The 27,945-nt window shown below is 42.1% G+C and overlaps 1 protein-coding gene across 1 annotated transcript; it reads left to right on the top strand.

Moving 5' to 3' along the window:
* The first annotated feature begins 589 nt into the window (after window positions 1–589).
* LOC144378711 (myosin-1) lies at window positions 590–25,943 on the top strand. The gene is made up of 40 exons (XM_036100102.2): window positions 590–1,107; window positions 1,355–1,385; window positions 2,899–3,135; window positions 3,227–3,370; window positions 3,488–3,644; window positions 4,713–4,740; window positions 5,510–5,624; window positions 5,709–5,801; window positions 5,936–5,999; window positions 6,996–7,094; window positions 7,187–7,290; window positions 7,442–7,580; window positions 7,761–7,879; window positions 7,970–8,119; window positions 8,235–8,405; window positions 9,145–9,454; window positions 9,551–9,621; window positions 10,777–10,864; window positions 10,947–11,064; window positions 11,361–11,484; window positions 11,573–11,709; window positions 11,810–12,065; window positions 14,182–14,424; window positions 14,521–14,697; window positions 15,528–15,673; window positions 15,755–15,845; window positions 15,931–16,320; window positions 16,911–17,037; window positions 18,690–18,808; window positions 18,952–19,148; window positions 20,421–20,604; window positions 20,870–21,035; window positions 21,120–21,244; window positions 21,653–21,961; window positions 22,049–22,252; window positions 22,678–22,803; window positions 22,894–23,064; window positions 23,335–23,439; window positions 23,562–23,657; window positions 25,681–25,943. Exons 3-40 carry the CDS (start codon window positions 2,932–2,934, stop codon window positions 25,831–25,833), a joined length of 5,820 nt encoding a protein of 1,939 aa, XP_035955995.1. The 5' UTR covers window positions 590–1,107; window positions 1,355–1,385; window positions 2,899–2,931; the 3' UTR covers window positions 25,834–25,943.
* Window positions 25,944–27,945: the final 2,002 nt, after the last annotated feature.

The following is a 27,945-nucleotide window of genomic DNA, read 5'->3' as shown; positions in this document are numbered from 1 at the left end:
CTTCCAATCAGTAATATATCACATGACCATTACAACCAGTATCTCCAGATATCTGCTTTCCTAAGGCGATCTGTTTCATTAAATCGATTGAAATGTATGTATAATAATAAAGGAACTGTTGCAAAACAGGGGATATGAAGCAAATTTGGTCTCCGTCCCAGACGGACAAGGCTGACATAAAGAGACACAAGACAAGAGACGATAAAATCATTTTTTTTTAATTAAACATTGTAATAGAAAACAACATTCAGGTATCGTTTGTAAGCAAAATGTGAAATGTATACCTTGGGCAGCTGATGGAAAAGCCTTAGATGCTGCATATTTAGACAGAGATATGCCCTGTTTTCTAATATTTTCCTATGCCGAGTTTCACAGAGGAAACAGGATTTCACAAGCAACTTGCATTTTTTCAAAGCGAGAGAAGCAGGACATCTCAGCTTGGTGACGCAAAGCAGTGGGGAGCATGCCTGAGGTGGGAGTGGTCTGATCTGACAATGAATCAGGGGCAGCTGACCAGAGGCAACAAAAGCAACTGTGTGTGGCTGCTTGTTATGAAGCAAGTTTTAAAATCACATTTCCAAACACCCTCGACAAAGCCAAAAAAAAAAACAAAAAACAAAAAAACTTGGTGCCTTCTGGGGAGGAACAGATAATCTTTTTCTAACACCCTGGTAAAGAGCAGCAAGTTCCCTTCCCAGTCTAGAATGTGCAATTGTGCGGGCAGTTGCAAAGGCTTCACACACAGGCAGGCGACTTGGCGAAACTGCACGGCAACAGCAACAAAAGTGCAGGGACTGCGGAACGTAGCCGTCTTTGAAACAACACCTTACATTATTCCGAAGCCAGATCGCTTTCACATGGCCAAGCTCTCGAATTATTTATAGGAGATTGATTCATATACTTAACCAAATGTGAGAGGAAATACTTCTAATTATATCCAAACATCTTTAATATGAGGGGAATTATGCTTGGAGGCCTTCATTGCCAAAAACATGTTTTGCCAAATATGTTTTAAGAAAGAGGAGGAGGCTACGTGTTTTCCATATTTGACCCTATAAAAGTACCCTTGGAATGGGTATGACTTGTCTTTCCTCATAAAGCTTCAAGGTAAGTGTGCGTGAGGACAGGGCTCTGTCTGAAGACGGTAGGGATATCTGGCTGCCCGCCTGCATGCCACACATCCTGGCTCCCACTGCCCCTGGCAGTTCTTCCAGGGAGGCACCAACTTACTCCGTAGCAATTTTAATTAGCTGTTTTAGTGTTCCCAGTCATTTCCTGACTCTCACTTAAGAATTACGCTATTATTGGGAATGGTTAGAGTCTAACCAGAAGAAATTCACTCTTTTTCTTACAGTTCTGACCCAGTTCCAGGTTGCATTTCTAAGGTAAGATACTGATTTTTTTTTCCTCTCATTCTTCACCGGGTGCAAGAAATCTTCTGCAGTGGTTGGAGGGTGCCCAGGGGGTTATAATATGAAAGCATTTTCATTTGATGGCTGATCATGCTTCCCTTGAAAAATTCTGAGAGGGACTTCAGAAACTCATTCTCATTCGTTTATATCCTCTGCAATACCTTTAAATGCTTTCTTAGAGTTTTGAGGAGTTTTATACACAATTTTTTTTTTCTATTTCCAGCACTGCAGTCTGTCTTTTAAATAACTTACAACATGCAGTACAACATTTTGGTGTTATTATTCATTTATAGAGAAAATGTAAATTTCCTATATTACAGATTTTCCTCAGCACCATATACTGTAAAAAAAAAAAAAAAAAAATCAACCCTGAAATGCTGTCTGAATGAACGGACTCCTTGCCTTGGAAAAAAAGCTTAAATCCGCATGTTGTTTCACAGTCTATAAAATGGAAAAACATTTTTAAATGTTATGAAAAATGATTGTGAGCATTTTCAGCGAGACAAAGTATTTTGTATTATCCAAATCACTGCAGTTTGAATGGGAAAATGTAGAAAAGTTTACACAAGTGCTTTGAGTTTTTCTGGAAGAAAATATCTTTATTATTATAAAACAAATTACCTCTGATCATTATTGACAGGGTTAATGAATATTAAAGCGGCAAGAGATGGATGGATCTTGAAAAGAAAGTTTTGTGAAATTTTTATGAGAATCTCAGTAATAAAGCAAGAAAACAGATAATAATATTTTATAGTAAGTCTTTGAGAAATACTAAGGACAAGTAAAAAAGCCAAATTCTCAAAATTATGGAAACAAGAGAAACGAATGTAAAATAGAATAATTTTTTAACAAAACAATGTAAAGCAAATCTCCCTACATTTCTGCTTTCCTTTATCAGGTAGCCTTTGTAAATCTATAATGAATCCAAATCTATAATGAAAAGATTTTCATTACGTACAAAAATCTGTGGAATTTTCACAACATAAATCTATTGTACTTTTAATTCACAAAGCCAGCTTTGAGCCCTTCCCTGTATCCAGCATGTGTCCTAAGAGGTATGAAGGATGCCTTGAAAGAAGTGTTCCCTGCCTGCAAGGTGCTTATAATCCAACTGGAAGATAACAGCTCTCCATGAAAGAGCTAGGGGACACCCTGCCATCATCTTAGCTTGTGTTCTGTATAAGCCAATCACAGGCCACATATAGAAATTAATATACATACCAAATAAAACAGAGAAAGCAGCTACAATATCCTACGGCAGGTGAGCCAGAAACTACAGTCTCTGCAAATGCTCGATTAAGTACCTATCAGCATTGGCACAGAACACGAACACTGACATTTCATCTCCAGCCAAGCCAGGGAGGTAGGTGGTCATACTCAACACAATGCTAAGTGCTCAACTGCTCAGTGACTCAAAAATGTTTTCTTTTTCTAAATGTGACACTGAATATCTGAATTTCTAGAATATCTTTTCTTTCCCTTCCAGGCAGGGTCTTCGACTGGGCTGAGTTCAGCAGCCATGAGTTCAGACCAGGAAATGGCCGTTTTTGGGGAGGCAGCTCCGTACCTCCGAAAGTCTGAAAAGGAGCGCATTGAGGCCCAGAATAGGCCCTTTGATGCCAAGACATCTGTCTTTGTGGCGGAGCCCAAAGAATCCTTTGTGAAAGGGACCATCCAGAGCAGAGAAGGAGGGAAAGCGACGGTGAAGACCGAAGCTGGAGCGGTGAGTAGAGTCCCTGGAGCCGGCCACATTTTATCAATTCTTGTGTTCCATCTCTCAGTTGACATGAGCCGTTATCTTCCCTGTTTACCAGACTCTGACAGTGAAAGATGATCAAGTCTTCCCCATGAACCCTCCCAAGTACGACAAGATCGAGGACATGGCCATGATGACCCACCTGCACGAGCCCGCTGTGCTGTACAACCTCAAAGAGCGTTACGCAGCCTGGATGATCTACGTGAGTTCATTCTCATGGCCTTCTGCTCATGCAGCTAATGAATAGTTTTGAAAAACAGTAGATTACTAAGGTCCCCATGAGATGATTATATTCCTTTTCTTTTTCTTTTTGGTGTAGACCTACTCAGGCCTCTTCTGCGTCACGGTCAACCCCTACAAGTGGCTGCCGGTGTACAATGCAGAGGTGGTGACAGCCTACCGAGGCAAGAAGCGTCAGGAGGCCCCGCCCCACATCTTCTCCATCTCTGACAACGCCTATCAGTTCATGCTGACGGGTGAGTGGCTCAAGTGCTTCTCATACAAATTATCTGACCACCTAGAGTCACAAAGTGTTAAAGCTAAACAGATCTTCGGAGATAATCTAATCCAAGCCCCTGGTTGTACAGAAGAGGTAACTGAAGTGCAGAGGGATATGCCGTCAAAGCTGGAACTAAAACCTAGCTCTCCAGACCCCACCTCCATGATTTTACCAGGCCACGCCTCGGCTCTCCTCTATCCCTTTAAACTTAACTTGCTTGCAGTCTCCTCCTTGGAAATACATAATTTATGGTATAGATTTAAGTAACAATAGTTAAGATTAAGTAACGGCAGAATCACATTGAGTGGAAATGAAAAATATACGTTCAATCCTTTTGTGCTTAAGTGTCCTGTTGACTACAAATTTGATGCTTTTAGGAGTACTGTTACCTTTAAAGTCATCAGAGACCATCTCAGAGAAGAAAGCCTCTCTTTGAATGAAAATGGTATTTGGAGGCTACATGCACAGAAACAAAATTGTTGTTTTCTCCTCCCTTAAAAGGATTTTTGTTCTGATTGAGGCAGTTCCCTCACCTGATGGCATACTTTTGGCAGGACTGATCAGAGTTAGGGTTGCAGGCTGTGGCCATAAGATACTCCCCCCCCCCCCCCCCCCCGCTTTGTGAGGCCAGTTGACTCATTTAGAAACTAAATCTCAACCTTGGCTTGATGAACACTATTTAAACCTATTAAACTACAGTCCAAACCCTTCGTATATTTTGCATTTTTTAGTTGTATGCATGAATTAGCAGAGAGTATGCTACTGAAATTCACAGTTGACAACTAGAGAATGTGTCTGGCTGTGGAAAGTACTAAACCAGGACACACTTACTATGAGGGCTTAAGGAATTTAAGATATAACAACATTTTATGTTTCTCTTCAACTTAAGAGGTTTAAGAATAATATATATAACTTTACAATAATATATTTAAAAACTCCATTTAAAATGACACAGTATTTATACTCAACACCCCAGGTGTTTCCCTATAGAAAGTTCTGTTTGCGTAACTGGTATGATGCTGATTGTCCACTGTTTTTCTTCTAGATCGGGAGAATCAGTCCATCTTAATCACGTATGTATTACTATTCTGGGATGTATTAGTATTTTATTTGCACTGGGAAAACGACAAACTAAAACAAATTAGTTAGTGCCCCCATACTGAAGCAATGCTGGTCAGCCTGGAACTGGATACTGTTTGTACTTCGTTGTAGGGTTCAGACTGCATCCGAATATAAAATAACAATGTCCTAAACTTTGTAATTTACTAGTCCAGTCTTAAAAGCTGCCCAGAACTTTCCTAAGAGTAGGGGCAATGAACCCTCTCTCTGTGCACGGCCAGGACCCCGCTACATGGCAGTGAACAACATATACAGCCTTCTGAACGTTGAGCCGTTGGGAATGTTCCCAGTGGCCCATCTTTAAGGCCTCCTTGAGAAATGTCTAGTCCTTCAAAGGCTTCACTTAAGCCATGTCTTTAGTCTAAGGAAACTGAAGAACATACGTATTGTTTATCATAGAGTTTTTTTACGGTTTCATTTCCCATATAGTCATTGGGTGGCTGCCTTTTGGACCTTTCAAGTTCAGGCCACAGCACTTGGAACAGAGCCTGGCACATTTTCCAGAAATATGCGTTAGGTGATTAATGAATGAATTTCCCTACTTCTTGTCAGTGCAAAACAACATAAGTAATATGAGCTATAGTAGGCTGAAGAGAAAGAGCTAAGAGAAACTGACAAAGACATATAAAGATGGACGCATAAGGTAGTAAATGCTGATGATGGAAGTACTTTCATTTGTCACATAGCTTAAATCCTCATGTATGTTTGGTCTCTGTTTAACAGTGGAGAATCTGGTGCGGGCAAGACTGTGAACACCAAGCGTGTCATCCAGTACTTTGCAACAATTGCAGTCACTGGGGACAAGAAGAAGGAGGAAATTACTTCTGGCAAAATACAGGTGGGTCTGGGGTCAGACTCAAGACTCTGAGTGCTCTCAGGAATTCTGGAGCCCCAGAGGTGAGGACTGCTCTTGCCTTTGCAGGGGACCCTTGAAGATCAAATCATCAGCGCCAACCCTCTACTAGAGGCCTTTGGCAATGCCAAGACTGTGAGGAATGACAACTCCTCTCGCTTTGTAAGTCTCCTGGTCACAGAGGGATGTTCTCAGCCCTTCTGTGCCAGAGAAAGCACATCTGAATTATCATTTCCATCTCATTTTTCTCGAGTGCTTCAAGTTTTGCATATAACATCATCATTTTTACTTGCAAGGGTAAATTCATCAGGATCCACTTCGGTACCACGGGAAAACTGGCTTCTGCTGATATTGAAACATGTGAGTAACAGGACCTCCTAAACAGAATCCAAGAATGACAAATGATGGTCTGGAGGAATATTTTGCAGCTCCTGCTGAGCCCGGAGCCTGTGAAACACGAGTCTGGTGCCAAACATGCCCATGGTTAATGCCAGTCTTATCCATAGCCCACAGTGTGCTTTATCCCAGTCATGAGCTAATGATTCTGTAAGAACTGCCAAAAGCCATGGGGCTTGTCTGAGATATTCCAGTCTCAGAATGGATTTCAACTTTCTCTAAGACAACACTTCACTAGGGTAAATGAGTTGTCTTCAGGTTGAGAATAGGTGACTTCTTCCTAGCCTGAGACTTGATAAATGTTGCTCTTAGTGCTCTCTCTGTTATAAAGCAAGAAAAGACCCTGAGGAGGGAGGGGTTCTCAAGAATCAATTATATCGAGGGCACCTGGGTGGCTCAGTCGTTAAGCGTCTGCCTTCGGCTCAGGTCATGGTCCCAGGGTCCTGGGATCAAGCCCCGCATCAGGCTCCCCAAAAGATTTTATTTATTTATTTGACAGAGAGAGACAGTGAGAGAGGGAACACAAGCGGGGGAGTGGGAGAGGGAGAAGCAGGCTTCCCCGCAGAGCGGGGAGCCCGATGCGGGGCTTGATCCCAAGACCCTGGGACCATGACCTGAGCCGAAGGCAGACGCTTAACGACTGAGCCACCCAGGCGCCCCTAAATAAAATCTTTAAAAATAAGAATAATAATCAATTATATCCCAAATGTCAAGGATCTTCTGCAAGAGAAATGTCTATGTCTTGGGCCAGACATGCTTTAGTTTCCTTCTAGAGGTGGTAAGAGCACCAGTAATGGTGTCTGTAGAAGCAAAATATGTAGCCTATGTTGTAGAGGCACAACATTCAGCTGAAATCTCAACAGGCCAGTGAGATTTTTTAGTTAATCATCCCAAATTCCAAAATCAGTTCCGGAACTTTATAATTTTTCCCCCCTGACCAGTGTCTTCTTTTCATTGCAGATCTTCTGGAGAAGTCTAGAGTTACTTTCCAGCTGAAGGCGGAAAGAAGCTACCACATTTTCTATCAGATCATGTCTAACAAGAAGCCAGATCTAATTGGTAAGAAGGAGCTTAAATGTATAAGGCAGAAGTTAATCATTTTATTAACAACTTCTAATGTAAAACATATACCCTGAATTCTATGTACCCAGAAATGCTCCTGATCACCACCAACCCATATGACTATGCCTTTGTCAGTCAAGGGGAGATCACCGTCCCTAGCATTGATGACCAAGAAGAGCTGATGGCCACAGATGTAAGTTACACATACAGTTGTTTTTTTTGAAATCCATTATGTATGGGAATGACAATAACACCCCTCTATAGGCATGGTTAAGGATATGGTATAAATTCTCCTAAATAAATTAGTGTCTTCTGCCCTTTTGTCCTCTCATCTTTCCTGGTAGAGTGCCATTGAAATCCTGGGCTTCACCTCTGATGAAAGAGTCTCCATCTACAAGCTCACGGGGGCTGTGATGCATTATGGGAACATGAAGTTCAAGCAGAAGCAGCGTGAGGAGCAAGCCGAGCCAGACGGCACTGAAGGTAATACAGACAAAAAGCTCATTCCAAATTCGTGTCTTCTTTACAGTTGAGCTTCTGATGAATGTATGCAAATTCACCCCCATACAGACTTTCTATAAAATGTTTCACTCATCACTAAGCCCTGATGAATTGTGGGGCCCACAGTAGGTCATGTGGGGTGCGTGAATTGTGTCTCTGCAGTTGCTGACAAGGCGGCCTATCTCCAGAGTCTGAACTCTGCTGACCTGCTCAAAGCCCTCTGCTACCCCAGGGTCAAGGTCGGCAATGAGTACGTCACCAAAGGCCAGACTGTGCAGCAGGTGAGTATGCAACCTTAATGAATGACACCCGTCCCAGGCCTTCACAGCATGTCTTCTGTAGCATCAACGATCGCTACTCTGTCCACGAAGGTGTACAACGCGGTGGGCGCTCTGGCCAAGGCCGTCTACGAGAAGATGTTCCTGTGGATGGTCACCCGCATCAACCAGCAGCTAGACACCAAGCAGCCCAGACAGTACTTCATCGGGGTCTTGGACATCGCCGGCTTTGAGATCTTTGATGTGAGTTGTTTGAATAAGTGGCCTTTTTAAGGCCCTTCCTCTTTGTGTCTCTTTTGCTGAATCCCCACTGGGTTTTCCAGACTCACTCAAACTCCTTGCTATTTGCAACACCTAGTTCAACAGCCTGGAGCAGCTGTGCATCAACTTCACCAACGAGAAGCTGCAACAGTTCTTCAACCACCACATGTTCGTGCTGGAGCAGGAGGAGTACAAGAAGGAGGGCATCGAGTGGGAGTTCATCGACTTCGGGATGGACCTGGCTGCCTGCATTGAGCTCATTGAGAAGGTTCGCTTGCTTTTTTCACATCACAGATTAGACCACTGAGAAAAATCTTAAAAGACTTCTACTCATAAATAAAATCAGGAAAACTTCTTCTTTTGCTAACTCTGAGGGAGACATTCTGGTAAAAGGAGACTGAATAGTCTCTCTAGCGTCCAGAACTCTCCATTTCCCAATAGTTTGCAATACAAGTCCTTATATTTAAAGCCACCTTTCCTTATAAGAGCATACTATAAAGATTATTTTTTACTCATTATCCCTTTGTCATCCTTAGATTCATTTTTACTGGCAACTGAAATATGAATTTCTAGTACTTTAAAGCAGAGGCTCTCAAACTTCAGTTTGAGTCTCACCACAAGTACTTAAGAAAATTGAAGAATTCTCTAATCTCACTCCTGGGAAAACTTTTTAGGAAGTGTGGGATGGAACCTTGGAATCTTCATTTTCACCAAGTGTTTCTGATGCAACCAGTTTGCAAGTCACACTTGGAGAAATACGGCTGTGGAGCCATGGGGCAAGACATAAACTCCAGGAGCCACCACACCCCAGAGCCCGACAAAGCACCTGGATCTCAACAGGCCCTCAATAAATATTTGCTCATTTAACGACTTCTGACCGAAGGGATGAGTTTTCATTAACTCTAAGAAATTAAAGGATGAATTTACTCAAATAGGATCAAGATGTCACATATTATTTCTACAAGCAAACAAAATTGAAAGGCATTTGTTTCTTTTCATCCTTTCAGCCCATGGGCATCTTCTCTATCCTGGAAGAGGAGTGCATGTTCCCCAAGGCCACAGACACCTCCTTTAAGAACAAGCTCTATGAGCAGCACCTTGGAAAGTCAGCCAACTTCCAGAAGCCCAAGCCTGCCAAAGGCAAGGTCGAGGCACACTTCTCTCTGGTCCACTATGCCGGCACCGTGGACTACAACATTGGTGGCTGGCTGGACAAGAACAAGGACCCCCTGAACGAGACCGTGGTCGGGCTGTACCAGAAGTCTGCAATGAAGACTCTGGCTTACCTCTTCTCTGGGGCAGCAGCTGCTGAAGCAGGTAAATTCCAAAAGAAGTCATCTTTTATTTAATGTATCAAACATACACTGAGAAAGCCTGTGCAATGATTGCTTGTGCTCTCTCTGCCCCCCTTAGAGGCTGGCGGTGCCAAGAAAGGCGGCAAGAAGAAGGGTTCTTCTTTCCAGACCGTGTCTGCTCTCTTCAGGGTACGAACTTCCTTTGCTCCGTCTTATTAGATTCAGGAACTTAAATTTTACTGTATTTGTGGGGAAAGGGAAGTAATCTTGTAAGGATTCCAGAACTGGGCATGACTCAAAGAGACAGGTCAGTGGGCGGTGGTAGAACAGTGTCTTAGAGAGCTTGGGGTTGTTTGGAAGAGACACCTCAGTATATAGGAGACAAGGTGTCAGGAGGGATGAGAGTGAATTGCAGAAGTCAGCATCAGATGATAAAATTAAATTTGGGGGCCAGGAAATAAGGTCAGTTGACATTTAAAAGGTTCTGCTGGGATAGGACTACGCAAAACATGAGATTTGCTGGAGCCTGTGGGAGCCTCCAAATGATATATACTGGCTCAGAACTGAAGTGAGTGGATTTTGAAAGCCAAAGACAGAAGATCACTGTTGGGAATTGGAGGCTGATTATAAACAAAGGAAATAAAAAACCAGATGTGATAAGAAATAGCTCTTGAAGGAAAATTTACTTTTCTTAGGACAATCCCATCTGTAATAACGGAAGGTTTAGTTATTCTGAAAAACCAGGACTTCCACAAGTTGAAACACTTCTCACACTTGGTAACATGGCTGTTGGTGTTCTGCCAATTCCCAGAGTGAGGCACTAAAAGGCCACTTTCTGTGGAATGAGTAGGAGGACACAGCTCTGTAATTAGGATAAGGAATAGGAATGTGATAGAGAAGCAGATACAATTGAAAATAGGGTAAAGAAAGAAATAAGAGATTTGGAAGAAGACACTGAATTATTTCTAAAGCCAGATCACACATCTAGACCTGAAAGTCCAGGTAGAATATTTCCCTACATTTAGAATATCATACTAAATCTACAACACATACTAGGAAATTCAGCAGCAGTGACCACTTCAACAACTAATAGAAAAACATGTTTATAATGCACAAAAACAGGAAAGAGAAGGACATTTTGGGAATGTGGAAATTCCAGAAATAACTTCTCATTTTCAAATCTGGATACTATTCAGATAGTATCTGAGTTAGATACTACTGGATCCTATAATTACATACTATTAGAATTGAGCCAATGTCACGGATGTCACGATGATTATGTCTGTAAATATGAAATGTATGAAAACAGTGCTTTTTAAAACCAAATATTCATAAATTCCACAGGAGAATTTGAATAAGCTGATGACCAACCTGAGGAGCACTCACCCCCACTTTGTACGGTGTATCATCCCTAATGAAACCAAGACTCCAGGTAAGACACTTCTGGTATCTAAACAAGCTCCAGTGTGTTTGCTTTAGACCATGAAATAAGGCATGCGTATTCTTCCTCTTAGGGGCCATGGAGCATGAACTTGTCCTGCACCAGCTGCGGTGTAACGGTGTGCTGGAAGGGATCCGCATCTGCAGGAAGGGGTTCCCAAGCAGGATCCTTTATGCAGACTTCAAACAGAGGTCAGACTCTCTCACTGCAAATTATCTTAAGAGGTTCTTTTATTCATTTTAATTTTTTCGATGGAAAAATACTTTGTATTTTCTATTATAATTGAAAAAAAGAGAAACACATTTGACAGACTCTGTATTGACATACCAAAAGTTTGACAACCTTTGATATTCAGAGAATAAAGACATGGATATGATTTTTTGTTTGTTTGCTAGACTACCCAAAGTCTATGTCATTTCTATAGTAAGGCAAGAAGATGTCTTGTTGGTGACAACAGCTCTATCACTTATTTGTTTGGCCTAAACAGATACAAGGTATTAAATGCAAGTGCTATCCCCGAAGGACAGTTCATTGACAGCAAGAAAGCTTCTGAGAAGCTTCTTGGGTCCATCGATGTTGACCACACCCAGTATAAATTTGGTCACACCAAGGTAATGGTCTCTAAAGCCTACCTGATGCTATCTGTGTCCCTTTGAAGTTTACGTATAGTGTCTGATCCACAACTCTTCCCACACACAGGTCTTTTTCAAAGCTGGTCTTCTGGGGCTCCTAGAGGAGATGCGAGATGAGAAGCTGGCCCAGCTGATTACTAGAACCCAGGCCAGGTGCAGAGGGTTCTTGGCAAGAGTGGAGTACCAGAAGATGGTGGAGAGAAGGTATTAATAGAGATACTCTACTGAGCCCTCCTTGGCCAAAGCTCTTCTAACTCTGCTTCCTGTTGGAACCTGACTTTGACCACTTCTGCTCTTATCACAGAGAGTCCATCTTCTGCATCCAGTACAATGTCCGTGCATTCATGAACGTCAAGCACTGGCCCTGGATGAAGCTGTATTTCAAGATCAAGCCGCTCCTCAAGAGCGCAGAGACAGAAAAGGAGATGGCCAACATGAAGGAAGAGTTTGAGAAGACCAAAGAAAGCCTTGCAAAGGCTGAGGCCAAAAGGAAAGAGCTTGAAGAGAAAATGGTTGCTCTCATGCAAGAGAAAAATGACCTGCAGCTCCAGGTCCAAGCTGTGAGTATCAGAGCCCATTTCATGCAATCAGATGCTAACATTTCAGTTCAGCAGTTGCTAGAGGAAGGTCTAAATTCCACCTAACTAAGGGACTATCAATCTTTCCTAATTCACAACTTCTTAGAAGTTCTACACAATCCCAGACACAACATTACTACCAAGCACTGCAGTAGGTATCCCTTGCTGCTGAAAAGGAAAAAATGAAAGCACTTCCCCTTCCCCCCTATTGTTTCTCCTAGAAAAATGTGGGCAAAAAGTAAGGTGATCTTTGCTCCATAAGATTCTCCCTACTGAAAAGAGCACATAAGACCAGTGGAAAAAAAGAACAATATTCACAGTGGAGAGGGAGGAGACCTTGTGATGGAAATGCATCAACTTGAAACCAATATGAAAGCAACGGGCAACTCTCCTCTCAACTCTGTCTTTGGAAACTCTCTAGTACCTGAAAGAATAGAGTCATTGCAAGGATAATGGCAATACTTTCTACAGATAGTGTCAGTTTTTAAGCAAAGCATGAGATGGGGTTGATAATCTTGTTCTGATGTCCCAGTAAACATCCAGAAGACTGGGAAGAAATATTTGATCAAACACCACTGTCTAACCCACTTTTGTGACTCAAATGACAAGAGACTTTCAGTTTGCTACTGAGACCAACAACCTAAACCCTGAAAGTGACCCTGTAGTCCTCTGAATTCAGAAACAAATCGACATTGGTCCAGTGGATATTTAGGCTTAGGACACTCAACTAGAAAATTTAAAGAAAGATGAGCTGTCTGTTCCTACCTAGGTTGGCATTATGCCTTTCCCTGTAGTTCATGTGCAACAGGGTTTTTCAAATTGAGGAGAGGTTCATCACACCTTGGAGAACCAGTGAATAACTGTAGGGCATATCTAAGTTTGGTCTGAGCATACTCCTCTCCTTCAAGAATAGTATGATCTCTTTTCAGCATCATTCCCTCAACTCTCCACATTTAATAAACACATGAGGACATTCCAAGCACTAGGGATACTACTTGAAGCAGGAGACACAGTCCCTGCTCCCACAGAGTTTCTATTCCAACCCCTATTCCTTCTCATGAGAAACATGCTCACTACTTCTCTATGCACCACCTTTGAACATGTTCAGTTCCCCTTATTTCTTCCATGTGTTCCCTGTAATTCCCAGTTACTCTGTAGGACATCTTCCCTTTAAGTCACTTTCCTGGTATTACCCCTCCTTCTGAGCAAACCGCTCAATACCTGACCATTTTGTTTTTCATACATTAAGCTTTTCTGGAAATAAATATTAAATAAAGAAAGGTGACCGATCTGAAATTATATACCAACACATTAAATGTAGGTGACATCATGCAGGGGAGGAAAAAGTTTTCCCGGACCCTCTTAATAAGGTCCCTGACTGGGTCTGAAAATTTAAAAATCGATCAACAGGAGAGAAGCACGCATATTTATTGATTTTTACATGTACACAGGAGCCTTTACAAGAGACTGAAGACCCAAAGAAGTAAACAGAGCAGGAATATTGTATATCTTTTAGACAAATGATAGATTTGTAAAGAATTGATAAGACAAAGGGGTTTGAGCTAAGGGTAGTAAATGGTGAAGAAGTAACTAAAGAAGATAAAGGTTAGTTTAACAAGGTTTGTTTATGCAGCCTTCTTGGCTCCCAATTCCCATCTCTGGTGATAAGAATGTCTTCCTTCCTCCTAGTACAGGAAGGGTACTTTTCACATGGGAGTTTAATGACCTGTTTCAGGGAAGAAGGGTGAGTAGAGGAGGTCAGAGTGGGCTTCCTACTTCAGCCATTTTCTCTACACTCCTTCAGTTTATGGTACACAATATGCCAAGGGCCATATTTAGGGACAGTGTGTCCTGAACCTCATTATTAGCAAATAGAAGTGTATCATAATTTCACCAAGAACCTTGACTTAAATTCCCTTTTAAAAAAATCTGCAGTGCCATAATAAGTGCCCAATAATTATCTCTCAGATGATGGAAAGCTTATAAAAATTAACCTAAGGCTTTAAAACACAATTCACTTGTTTGGTTTCAAAATATTAATAAAATCTGAAAATGTCCAGAGAACTAAAATCTAAAAGTGTCTATTATCCCTTTTCAGGAAGCAGATAGCTTGGCTGATGCAGAGGAAAGATGTGACCAGCTGATCAAAACCAAAATCCAACTGGAGGCCAAGATCAAGGAGGTGACTGAGAGAGCAGAGGATGAGGAGGAGATCAACGCCGAGCTGACGGCCAAGAAGAGGAAACTGGAGGACGAGTGTTCAGAGCTCAAGAAAGACATTGACGACCTTGAGCTGACCCTGGCCAAGGTTGAAAAGGAGAAGCATGCCACGGAGAACAAGGTAGGAATCATATTCTGTTCCACCATATAGAGGTTCTGCCACCCTACTAATAAGATGCTTTAGAGCAGATATCATTTCTCTTTTTAATTTTTCAAGGTGAAAAACCTCACGGAAGAGATGGCAGGCCTGGACGAAACCATCGCAAAGCTGACCAAGGAGAAGAAGGCCCTCCAAGAGGCCCACCAGCAGACCCTGGATGATCTGCAGGCAGAAGAGGACAAAGTCAACACCCTGACCAAAGCTAAAATCAAGCTTGAACAACAAGTAGATGATGTAAGCCTAACATCATGTAAAAAATAATTTTTTATTTAGTAACAAACTAAGTAAGCCTAAGTTTACATTCTAATGATGTAATGAGTACTTTTCAAGAGCTTCCAATGAATAAGTAGTGTAGGACATCATCCCTGCTACAGGCCTAAGATGGACACCCATGGAGTCAAAAAAATCAATAAAGAAAGTTGTAGGTAACAGACAATATAGGTAAAAAGAGTTAGGGGAAAGGAAGGTTATTCTGTTTACCAAGAAAAGCTGTACAAACAAAATGGGTTTTGGTTGGGATCACAAAGCAAATGGCCATGGGAAGAAATAGAGAGTGTGCTCTAAGCGGGAGCACGGCAAGAGCAAAGAAGTAGTAAACATCCATAAGGTTTTCTCTCACAGGGAGAAAGGGGATTCCAAATAAAGAATGTGGAAGATGAATTCAGCTTTAAATGTGATCTGATATCAAATAGAGAACCTGCTGTAAATGTCTGGGTGAGGGAGGAACTGGCAAAAGTCATGGTTTAGAAACATTGCTACGGTGTCTACGGGTATGGTGAAGCACTAATAACAATGGCTTCCAGTGGGGAGATTCAGAAGGCATGACATCTCCCTAGTAATTTACTGTAATCATATGGTAATGAGGTATGTTTCAACTTTTAAATGATGACTCCTTGGACTAAGTAAACAGCAAAGGGAATGGAATGGATGGGACAAATTTGTCTTATGCACAGAAAAATCAAAATAAGCTGCTGATTCGATAGGAGTTAAATGTTTACAAGTCCAACCTGCGATAAAAGATGATAACACTCCAGGAACTGTATTCATGCATTATTAACTTTTAGCTTGAAGGATCCTTGGAACAAGAAAAGAAAATCCGAATGGATCTAGAAAGAGCAAAAAGGAAACTAGAGGGAGACCTAAAATTAGCTCAAGAATCCACAATGGATGTTGAAAATGACAAGCAGCAACTCGATGAGAAACTCAAAAAGTAAGCAATGAGGACAAAACTTCCATGGGGAAATTACTATATTATTATATCTGTGACTGACATAAAATGATCCTCTAACAGGAAAGAGTTTGAAATGAGCAATCTGCAAAGCAAGATTGAAGATGAGCAGGCCCTCGCAATGCAGCTACAGAAGAAGATCAAGGAGTTACAAGTGAGTCGGACCCCCCACCTCTTCTGCACATTCCAGGAATCAAAACTGCCATGAGTTGGCATTCACGTTGATGTGTCACCCCCAGGCCCGCCTCGAGGAGCTGGAGGAGGAAATCGAGGCAGAGCGGGCCTCCCGGGCCAAAGCAGAGAAGCAGCGCTCTGACCTCTCCCGGGAACTGGAAGAGATCAGCGAGCGCCTGGAGGAAGCCGGCGGGGCCACCTCCGCCCAGATCGAGATGAACAAGAAGCGCGAGGCTGAGTTCCAGAAAATGCGCAGGGACCTGGAGGAGGCCACCCTGCAGCACGAAGCCACGGCGGCCACCCTGAGGAAGAAGCACGCGGACAGCGTGGCCGAGCTCGGGGAGCAGATAGACAACCTGCAGAGGGTCAAGCAGAAGCTGGAGAAGGAGAAGAGCGAGATGAAGATGGAGATCGATGACCTCACCAGCAACATGGAGACGGTCTCCAAAGCCAAGGTACAATCATGGTTTAAGTCTTAAAGAGATTTCTGTGAGACAGGTGTGAGTGAGCCGCTCAAGAATCCTTAGTAACTGGCACAAGGAGACTACAGACAGTGCAAGCAGGAGACAGGCACTCAGGTGTGATGGGGGAAGCACTGGCTCTTGGTTATGAGAACAGCCACACCCAAAGAACATATAGAGTGGAAAGTTAAGCTCTTCCAAATAAGAAATACGATTCAACTATATATTTTGGGATTTTAAAAACACCTCACCTTGATGAGGCTTCTGATTTCTCCCTTAAGCACAAATACATAATTTGCTTCTCAAAAAAATCGCCAAGAATTGAATCAAGTATCATTATTCTCCTATCAAAGAGAAGCCAGCTGAGTAAAGACTTGTATTCACAAAGCAGTTTACTGGTAGCATGTTTGGACTATGTAATTTTTTACTCTTTCCTTCATAATCTTAGGCCTCTGAGTTTTTGTTTGTAAAGATATTATACTCTCAAAATAAGTAAGTGCCCCAGCCCCTATGGAATGCTCGGATTATGGAAAATTCCTGTGGTCCAAATGCTTGAGATGCCTTCTACTACTTTTTGAATGCAGGGGAACCTTGAAAAGATGTGTCGCACTCTAGAAGATCAGGTGAGCGAACTTAAGACAAAGGAAGAGGAGCAGCAGCGGCTGATCAACGACCTGACGGCTCAGAGAGCGCGTCTGCAGACAGAATCAGGTGGGCCATTTACCAGTGTTGACCTGGAATGACAAATTTCCCTTGGATGCTTAATTTGCTGAAAAACTCTGCACTGACTTACTGAGATCACATATATACCCCCCTGAGAGGCACCTGTCACCACCACTATGAACATATCACTGACCACCGGCATGGATTGCTCTCTTTTTTGTTATAGTTGTGACTTTCATTAAAGAGATCCAGGTTCTTTTGTTTTTACACATTTTAAATAAAGCACATTTGACTTTCATCAAGTTACCAAATTAAAAGTGTAGCTTCACAGTATTTGCACTTTTCAAAATGCTTGCACAGGTTATTTATTACTTTATTACCCTCAACAGCCTGTGTAATGTAATCCACATTTTTTTTTTAAAGATTTTTATTTTATTTATTTGACAGAGAGAGAGAGAGACAGCTAGAGAGGGAACACAAGCAGGGGGAGTGGGAGAGGGAGAAGCAGGCTCCCGGCCGAGCAGAGAGCCCGATGCGGGGCTCGATCCCAGGACCCTGGGATCATGACCTGAGCCGAAGGCAGACGCTTAACGACTGAGCCACCCAGGCGCCCCGTAATCCACATTTTAAAGATGACAGACTATGACAATGATGAAGTGACCATCCAGGAATACTTACTCCACTCTTCTTCCTGAAGTCTGGCCAAATGCTGCTAGCTAGCACAGTCATGCAGAGAAATATTCAGTGCTACAACCAGCCCAGGAGCCTTAAGTGATGTTTGTAGAATTTTTTGGAGAGTCTCTGCATTTCCTCTGTCCCCTAATCAATCCATCCAACTTTTTACCAAAGTTCCACCTCTCAAGTGAGAGGTAACAAGATGGAAATTATTTTATGGGTCATCTGGACCATTAAAGTAATAGGCAGATCAAAGTGTTGGAGAACCACTTTACTCTTTCATATTCATTGAAATATTGTTCTTTCTAGGACAAAGTTCAAAGTCAGGCTTTTATTATTGTTGTACAGGTAGTTAGTACACTTCATGAAAAAAAAACTGTATTCTCAAAGAATCAAATGCTCCTTGTAGACTCAGAATCTAAGTTCCTTCTATAACTTAGTGGTATGGAAAAAAAAAAGAAAGTTGTGATTCTTATTAAATACTAACATCTCTTAGACTATGGACTCTGAAAAACAAACTGAGGGTTCTTGGGGGGGGGATGGGTTAGCCTGGTGATGGGTATTAAAGAGGACACATATAGAATGGAGCACTGGGTGTTATACGCAAACAATGAATCATGTTTCATCAAAACATCAAAAACTAATGATGTAATCTATGGTGATTAACTACATCAAAACTACATCAAAACTACATCAAAAACTAATGATGTAATCTATGGTGATTAACATAACATAATAAAAAAATACTAACATCTCTTGTTACATGCTTCTTGACCAATTTCTACTGTGATAAATAATCTTAAATATCTTCTAAAATATTTTGTGTTGCCCATAAGTATGTAATCAGCCTCCAAGCTTTCCATACTTCTCATTTTTACATAATCAGAACTGGAGTTTGGTGGCTTGCTGTAATCCATACTTATGCCAACATGTTTCAAACTCAGCTCCCTTTCCCTGCTCAGTTTTTAATCCAGAGCTCTGATTTCCAAAGTGAGGTTGAGTTTTCTCCATCTTGGTCTTAACAGGTGAATATTCACGCCAGCTAGATGAAAAGGACTCATTAGTTTCTCAGCTCTCAAGGGGCAAACAAGCATTCACACAACAGATAGAGGAACTGAAAAGGCAGCTTGAGGAGGAAATAAAGGTAAGCCCTACTTGTCACTGTCCTTATTTTTAAGGTTGTGTTCGCTTACTTCTACAGATTTTCTTCTGATGGCCTATAGGATCCTAGGGACTAAATGTCACTTGAAAGATATCAAATTAAGTCTCTGATCTCTATGTTCTCAGGCCAAGAGTGCTCTGGCCCATGCCCTGCAATCAGCCCGCCACGACTGTGACCTGCTGCGGGAACAGTATGAGGAGGAGCAGGAGGGCAAGGCTGAGCTGCAGAGGGCAATGTCCAAGGCCAACAGTGAGGTGGCCCAGTGGAGGACCAAATACGAGACGGATGCCATCCAGCGCACGGAGGAGCTGGAGGAGGCCAAGTATGTCCTAGACTTAGCTGAAATGGAAATATCTCTTTTAACAAAGCACATCTGCCATAAGCACTGTATGGGAAAATGTCCATTGCTCCCAAAACAAATTTGAAAAACCAAGGAAAAAACATGCATGAACATAAGCCAAAGCAAGACAAACATTCTAGGCAGTGCAGGAAAAGAAATTAAGCTAGAGGGCAGAAAAAGCAAGTAAGGCAAGAGGAAGCTGAAGGACTACTTTTAAAAAGGGGGATTTTTGACATCATTCTATCTATAAAGGTGTAGACAGAGTAAGTGTTAACTGTACTTTCTTGTGTCTCTCCTCCCTCTCAGCCACTAATGGAAAAGTCAGTCCAAGGTGTTAGGTGTGTAAGGGAAAAATAACTGGGCTTCAGAACATAGCTCCTCCTTCTGAGAACTAAAACATGGCTATTCGTGGGGAGCAAATACATATATTGTTAAAGACTAAAAAGAAAACATAAATTCTGCAATAAGAAAGGAATCACATCTTTTCACAAAGGACCAAATATTCAATGCAATCAAAGGTTCAAGATGGAACTGTAAAGATGGAGAATCTGGACAGGAAGAAACCTACTCATTCAACAGGAAGTTTCAGGAGAGATCTAGTTGTTTATCTTGTGACTCATGTACAACCATTTGGTTGGAATCATGGTGGGTGGATGCCTTAGAAGAGCCTCTGAGTGGAGGTCACAAAGCAAAACTGATATTGATTTGGAAAAGTTTATTTTTATTAAATGATTACTGAAAAGCCAGGAAAAATAAGGGACATGATTAGCCAAAATCAAGTATATTTGATTTGGGTTGAATTCATTCATTTGAATTCAATTCATCAAACATTTGAGCACTTAATATGTGTGACAGCCTACAAGAAACAAAGATGAACAAGATATACACTCTACCCTCTGGAGATGAAAATTCAGTAGAGACAAGACATAAACAACAGTAATTCAAGGCAGATATTATTATTCTATAGAGGAGGAGTAAACCAGCCACTTTGATGGGTAAAATGTTGGCTTGGGCTGATCACAGATGGCCTTAAAACCTGAGGATGAAGTATGGTGATGTTGAAATTTAGACTGTTTTCAGTATTTAATTCATCAGAGAGTGGGAATGAGCTAGCACAGAACTGGGCCTACAAAACAAGCTGGAAAAGCAAAGTATTAGGGGTCTGGCTGTAGAAATCACTCTTTTGTACCTACTTTGAAGCATCCGGTTCTGCTGATGGCCATTCACTTCTCTTGTTCTTATTTCACTTTTTAGAAAGAAGCTGGCTCAACGTCTACAGGATGCTGAGGAGCACGTAGAAGCTGTGAACGCCAAATGTGCTTCCCTTGAAAAGACAAAGCAGCGGCTCCAGAATGAGGTGGAGGACCTCATGATTGACGTGGAGAGAACCAACGCAGCCTGTGCCGCCCTGGACAAGAAGCAGAGGAACTTCGACAAGGTAACTCATGTAGTAGCCTCTGCCTCAGTACTCAACACAGGATGAAAGCCAGCCTGCTACCTTCAGTGTGCAGTCTTCAAACTACCTGAGGGCTGTTCTCAGTAGCTCCTGCTCCACGGTAAGCAGTGGAGGGGCATAATGCCTGTGGTTTCTACTCTTCTCATTCATATGATTTGTCAGTCCCTGATCATCTTAACTCCAACACGTTCCGGGATAGATGGTGTCCATCCCATCAACTTTATTTGGACCATTCTTTGCCCCTCAGATCCTGGCAGAATGGAAACAGAAGTATGAAGAAACTCATGCTGAACTTGAAGCTTCCCAAAAGGAGTCCCGCTCCCTTAGCACAGAGCTGTTCAAGATTAAGAATGCTTATGAGGAATCTTTAGACCAACTTGAAACCTTGAAGCGGGAAAATAAGAATTTGCAACGTGAGTACATCTCACCTTTAACAAAAGATCTGAAAAAATGTTTTCCGTCACTGAACAAATTTTTATATTTTTGCTCACCAACAGAGGAGATTTCTGATCTCACTGAGCAGATTGCAGAAGGAGGGAAACGTATCCATGAACTGGAAAAGATAAAGAAACAAGTGGAACAAGAGAAGTCTGAACTTCAGGCTGCTTTAGAGGAGGCAGAGGTAAACATTTTACTGTACATTCTAAAACAATTACAAGAGGAATTAAGAGTCCACTGCATGCAAGAATTGAGGAAATTCTTGAATTAAGAGAAAAGAAAAGTAATTCTGACTCTGTGTACTTAGTATGAGGATGGAGAATCGACCATATGTGCAACTAACACACCTGTACGTCAGGAACTGTGCTAGACACTGAAAAAAACAAAGATGAATAAGTTAAGGTCCCTGCCCTCAAGAGCACTATCTAGCTGGGGAGACAGAAATATATAAAATCAACAACACATTGTAGAAATTTCCAGAACAATGGAATAAAAATGTGTTATGGCAGCACAAGAGCAAGAACTAATTCCTATTTCTATAATACTATAAACTTCCATTCCCTGCTAATGTCACCCCTTGTTGTCATTAAAGGCATCTCTTGAACATGAAGAGGGAAAGATCCTGCGCATCCAGCTGGAGTTGAACCAGGTCAAGTCTGAGGTCGACAGGAAAATTGCTGAGAAGGATGAGGAAATTGACCAGCTGAAGAGAAACCACATCAGGGTCGTGGAGTCGATGCAGAGCACCCTGGATGCTGAGATCAGGAGCAGGAATGATGCCATCAGGCTCAAGAAGAAGATGGAAGGAGACCTCAATGAGATGGAAATCCAGCTGAACCATGCCAACCGCATGGCCGCAGAAGCCCTGAGGAACTACAGGAACACCCAAGGCATCCTCAAAGTCAGTGGGTTCAAAAGACGGCCCCAAAGTGGCTGGGGTGACTGCAGCCCTGAGAACGAGGTGTCTCAATGATCGTTCATTCCACAGGACACCCAGATCCACCTGGATGACGCTCTCCGGGGCCAGGAGGACCTGAAGGAACAGCTGGCCATGGTGGAGCGCAGAGCCAACCTGCTGCAGGCCGAGATCGAGGAGCTGAGGGCTACTCTGGAGCAGACGGAGAGAAGCAGGAAAATCGCAGAACAGGAGCTCCTGGATGCCAGTGAGCGCGTCCAGCTCCTGCACACCCAGGTGAGTATAACACAATAGTGAAAAATACAAAGGAATGAAAATGAAATTCCTGCTCATATCTTGGCATTACCTAAAAATGCATTCATAGTGTTTTATGGAGGATGAAATTTAAAACATTTAATATTTGTGGGTTAACAATATCTATACTGTGACATCCAGTCACATTAAAAACATATTATCATCTCAGATAATTTATGGAACAAGGAGGAATACTAATTACTTAATTAACTAGTTTGTGAGTTCACTAAAAATCTGGCATCTCGCATGGAGCACTGGGTGTTATATGCAAATAATGAATCATGGAACACTACATCAAAAACTAATGATGTAATGTATGGTGATTAACATAACATAATAAAAAAAAACCTGGCATCTTAATTTTGCTCTCATGTATTAACTATTTCTAAATTTGATATTTCAACCAGAACACCAGCCTGATCAACACCAAGAAGAAACTGGAAACAGACATTTCCCAGATCCAGGGAGAGATGGATGACATTGTCCAGGAAGCCCGCAATGCAGAGGAGAAGGCCAAGAAGGCCATCACTGATGTGAGCAGAGGGCAACACGGTCCTGGTCAAACTTGAATCCTGATGTGCCAGCTCAGCTCTCTCAACTGGTTTTGTTTTACTGCTCATCAGGCAGCCATGATGGCCGAGGAGCTGAAGAAGGAGCAGGACACCAGCGCCCACCTGGAGCGCATGAAGAAGAACCTGGAGCAGACAGTGAAGGACCTGCAACATCGTCTGGACGAGGCTGAGCAGCTGGCCCTGAAGGGTGGGAAGAAGCAGATCCAGAAACTAGAGGCCAGGGTGGGTCTTCTGATCAGCATATTTCCCACCTCATTCCAATCCAGTGCACAAGTTTGAGTACCTCGTACTGCTGGATGACTGGGGGCATACAGAGATGAATGAGAAATGTTCCTTGCTGCCCAAGAGCTTTTAAGGACACAACTAGACTAGGGCATCAAAACTACATATAAAGCAGAGTAAAAGAAGTACTGCAGGTCATTTGAAGAAGCAGAAATCCACTGAGTGAATGGATCACAGTAAATATCTTTTAAAATACCTACCTTCTTGCAGGTCCGTGAACTTGAAGGAGAAGTTGAAAGTGAACAGAAGCACAACGTTGAAACTGTCAAGAGTCTACGCAAACATGAGAGGAGAGTGAAGGAACTCACTTACCAGGTAAGGAAAAGGCCTGTCTAGGTTTTCACCCTACTCTGCAAGGGCTCAAAAAGCTAATGTACAACAAAATGTTGATGGTATTTGTACTTTCAAGAGACTCACTCTTCAAAATATTATTTCAGACTGAGGAAGACCGCAAGAATGTGCTCAGACTCCAAGATCTGGTAGATAAACTGCAAGCGAAGGTGAAAGCTTACAAGAGACAAGCTGAGGAAGCGGTGAGTTCTGAACCCCTTGGAGTGACCACGCAATCCGCCCCCCCACCCAGCCCCAGACTTAGGCATGGCCAAGCCAGCTTAGTTACAGGGATGAAAGGAAAGGAAAGGAGGGTACAATGAGGAAGGATCAAAGGAAAAGGGTCAACAACGTTCTGAAGAAGGAGAAGAAACCAACCACTTGATGAGCCAGGGAAAACTGTTCCAGGGAAGGGGAAGAGCAACACAATGCTTTTGAGTGGACAAGAGTCTCGTTCAAGGAGCAGAAAGCAACAGAGAGAGAGCAGTAGAGAGGGGGCTGAGGAGCGAGAGAGGAGGCAGATCACATGGTCTTCTAGTCCTTGGTAAGAAGTCTAGACCACATTCTAAGTACAATGGGACACTAGAAAGCCACAGGAGGTTCTAAACTGCTCAGTCATGCCCTGGTTTATACTTTTTAAAAAGAATATTCTGGGGCGCCTGGGTGGCTCAGTTGGTTAAGCGACTGCCTTCGGCTCAGGTCATGATCCTAGAGTCCCGGGATCGAGTCCCACATCAGGCTCCCTGCTCGGCGGGGGGATCTGCTTCTCCCTCTGACCCTCTTCCCTCTCGTGCTCTCTGTCTCTCATTCTCTCTCTCAAATAAATAAATAAAATCTTAAAAAAAAAAAAAAAGAATATTCTGGCTACTTTGTAGAGAACAGATTGTCCAATAACACAGGTAGACTACAGGGCAACATTCTAGGAGGCTTTTTGAATGGGCCCATGGCTTGCCTGAGGGCAAGAGTGGAGCAGATAGAGAAGAGTAGAGAGATTGAAGATACATTCTGGAGGGAGAAACTATAGGATGTGCTAATAGGTTGCCCTGGGAAGGTGACAGAAATGAAATCAAGGGTACTTCATCAAGTTCATGGTTTGAGCAACCAGTTGGATGGTGCAACAAGGACTACAATGGGGAACTAAGGGAGGAACAGATTCACAAGGCAATAAAGAAAAAGCATTTCTGTTCTGGAAACACTGTTTGAAATACCATCATATACATAAGTGAAGGTGACAAGTAAACAGTTAAGTCTGGAGCTCAGACAGTCTTGGTCATGTTCAGACCAATAGATTCTTGGCACTCTACCTTATCTCATTTCCCCAGCCTATGATTTATTTGAAATAATAAATACCAATTTTCTAAGTATGTAAGTATGGATATATATACCTACTCATCACAGATTAGTTCCTCTGTTCATTAGTGGTTTTCATTATTCTGCTGACCTCTAAGGTCTGGGATGGGAAGCAGGGGGTAGGGGGGCCGAATGAGAGAGAGAGAGAGAGACTTAACGTGTCTCTAGCCCCTACTTCCCTCATCTGTAACAGGAAGATCTGAGGTTTTATTCACGCTCTATTATTTAGTAATTCTAAGTTTTATTAATTTCTAAATTTGAATGCCATATTTTGAATAGTTGTCAACGATTAAAAAAGGACAATTACTAAAGACTAAACCCAAACCGCCCTTCCCAAATTCATTGCTTATCTGTTCGAACATCATCAGAGACTACTGAAGACTATTCTTGGAAACAAATTTTGTTTCATTTCTAAATTGTATTAAGTGGCGATAATTTACACTCAAATACTCAAGGGGCAATAATTTATATTCAAGGTTATTAGCTTGATATAATATAGGTTTTCTTAGAAGGCTTTTGTTGTTTTTTTTTTTTTTAAGAAGGTTTGGTTCATTCACCAAACTCTGGAAAAAAAAAGAGGTTGGAAAGCTGACATATTTAGTAGTAGCTCTAAGATGTTTATATGTTAAAAAGAAGAACTTTTAGGAATTTGGTAGCAAATGTCACCTGTCCCTCCTTGTTATCCATGAGTTCAAGAAGCATGAGAGGAATTAATACAAAAAAAAAAAAAAAATTCAAGAGCGTTTCTCTAGTTTTTTTTTTTTTAAGGTTTACTAGAGTGAAGCATTTTTAAGTAAAAAGAAATTTGAGACCAACTGATCTAAGAAACTAGAAATTCTGAACTCTTTTCCCTCCTAAATGCATCTCCATTCTCAGGAGGAACAATCCAACATCAACCTCTCCAAATTCCGTAAGCTCCAGCACGAGCTAGAGGAGGCTGAGGAACGGGCTGACATTGCCGAGTCCCAGGTCAACAAGCTGCGGGTGAAGAGCCGGGAGGTCCACACAAAAATCATAAGTGAAGAGTAATTCAACCAAATGCTAAAAAGTGACCAAAGAAATGCACAAAATGTGAACATCTTTGTCACTCTGTTTTCTTACTTTGTTTTTTTGCAGATAAAAAATTTATCCGCAAATAACTTGTGAGTCTCTTTCCCACCCCCACCCCCCAACTGTGTCAATTAACCTTTCTCTGCATCAAGAAAAGAAAGAAAGAAAGAGAGGGAGGGAGGGAGAAAAAGAGGGAAAGAGAAAGATTTTGGCTTATATCTTACAGAGCAGGATTTAGTCACCAAGAATAAAACATGATAGGAACAGCCAGGCCAATCCCCGATAGTAAATGCCCTCAGCCACACTTGTCCCTGTGGGGAGCAGGTGAAGCCTTGAGGTGGGCGTTAGGCTTACAGAACATAGAATATGATAAATCTCACTGGGCAAAACACCAGCTAGTTATCAGAAAAAGCCGATTTCTGTTAATGAAGTAATTTATTTTCTTCATAAGATGGTAGGAAATTCTTGATCTCAAGATTGCATAAAAATAAATCAAAATAGTAATTACCTACATAAGATAAATGAAACTGTAAATTTTGATTGGACACTCAAAAATACTCTAAATGCAAACTCTCTGCTATAAATACATGAACTATTAAGTCAGGATTAGGATCCCTTGAGAGGGAAATACATTCTGTGGATTTTCTAGTCCTTTTTAAATATGAGATTTTTAGTGTTTTGCTCCTTGCAATAGGTTTAAGTGGTTTTCCTGGGCATCCTCCCTTGCTGTGTCACATTACAATAGGAAACAGGAGGGAGTTAAGAATGAATATATTTGCAGTACCTGTGCTCTCTCTGGAAAGTCCTGTGTCTCTTACAAGGCTTTCTCCCAGTGCTTCTGACAGCAGTGGGAGGCCAATTAATGATTTCCCGTCAGTTCCCTGCTCTCATTATTTGGTCTCTGGATTGCGATGCTGTGCCTTTCTACAGAACTACAGCAAACCACCGTCATGATTATAACTGGTATCACTACCACAGAGCAACATGGCTGAGGGTAGCCCGGGCCTTCCGCTTACCTCATTTTTAATAGACAGGGAACAGGTAAAATAGCAAGTTTCTTGTCAGCTAGCAAGGTAACAAAGATCTTACAGGAACCATACACCTACTTCAAAAGAACAATATAAGACTACATGTTTTAAATTGTACTATCTGGTGGGTTAAATTATCCAGCTGCACTCGTCCAAGACCTTGGCTCCCGGGGAAGATCCCTGTGGGTTGTTAGGCGCCTCCACTTATTTTTTGTGGATCCTTGGAGACAACAGTTTATTCTAATGCGACATCTTGACCTGCGCTTTAAATTGAAATCTACCCCTCCCTGATCACAGCGCTTGCTGGGAAGCTCTCGAGAGGTGACCTTTACTCTCGCAGGCTTTCAGAACTCAAGTTCTGCTGCTTATCCTCTTGTAGAAAGTTCCTCTTCTTTGACATTCGTGCTCTTCTGCTATTCCCCATGCCCCCTGCTGTCCTTGACTGACTTCCTTCATTATGATTCTGGCACCTCTTCCCTGTCTACCCAATTCGTACCACATACGTGGGAGATGTCAACGTCCACATGGATGATGCCTCCAATACAGACTCCCATCCTTCGGTGCCTTCTCCTCCCCTCCACCTCGTCCACGGCCTCACTCTGGAAAATGCCCAAACCTCACACTCACCAAGTCAAGCAACTCCTTTCTGATCTAGCTCACATGTTGCACTATCCCAAATCTAACAGTTCTTATTCAACCATATGGGACCTCCAGTACTCTGACCTTTTATTTCTTCCATATTCATCAACCTCTATTTCTCTCCCAAGGAAGCAAAAATGTATAATATTTTTGTCCACTCTCTTAACAACGCCCTAAATTCCTTTGGCATCTCCTATCCTTTGCCACACTTGAATGGAAAGAAACTAAACCTGAATGAATCCAACAGTTCACTACTCCACACTTGCATGGAGATGGTACCACTATTAATTTCCAACCACAAACCCCACTGGGCCTTCGGTGTTGGAGTTATGCAGTCAACTTGGCTCACTCCCTCTATTTCTCTCTATTTAAAATCTCTGCTCTCCTCAAATCTCCATTCCCCGCCTTTGGTCCCAGAAGATGA

This window comes from Halichoerus grypus, chromosome 2 (genome assembly GCF_964656455.1).
Source record: "Halichoerus grypus chromosome 2, mHalGry1.hap1.1, whole genome shotgun sequence".
NCBI lineage: Eukaryota > Metazoa > Chordata > Mammalia > Carnivora > Phocidae > Halichoerus > Halichoerus grypus.
The sequence above is the reverse complement of the archived record's forward strand: the minus strand, read 5'-3'. Positions and strand labels throughout refer to the sequence as shown.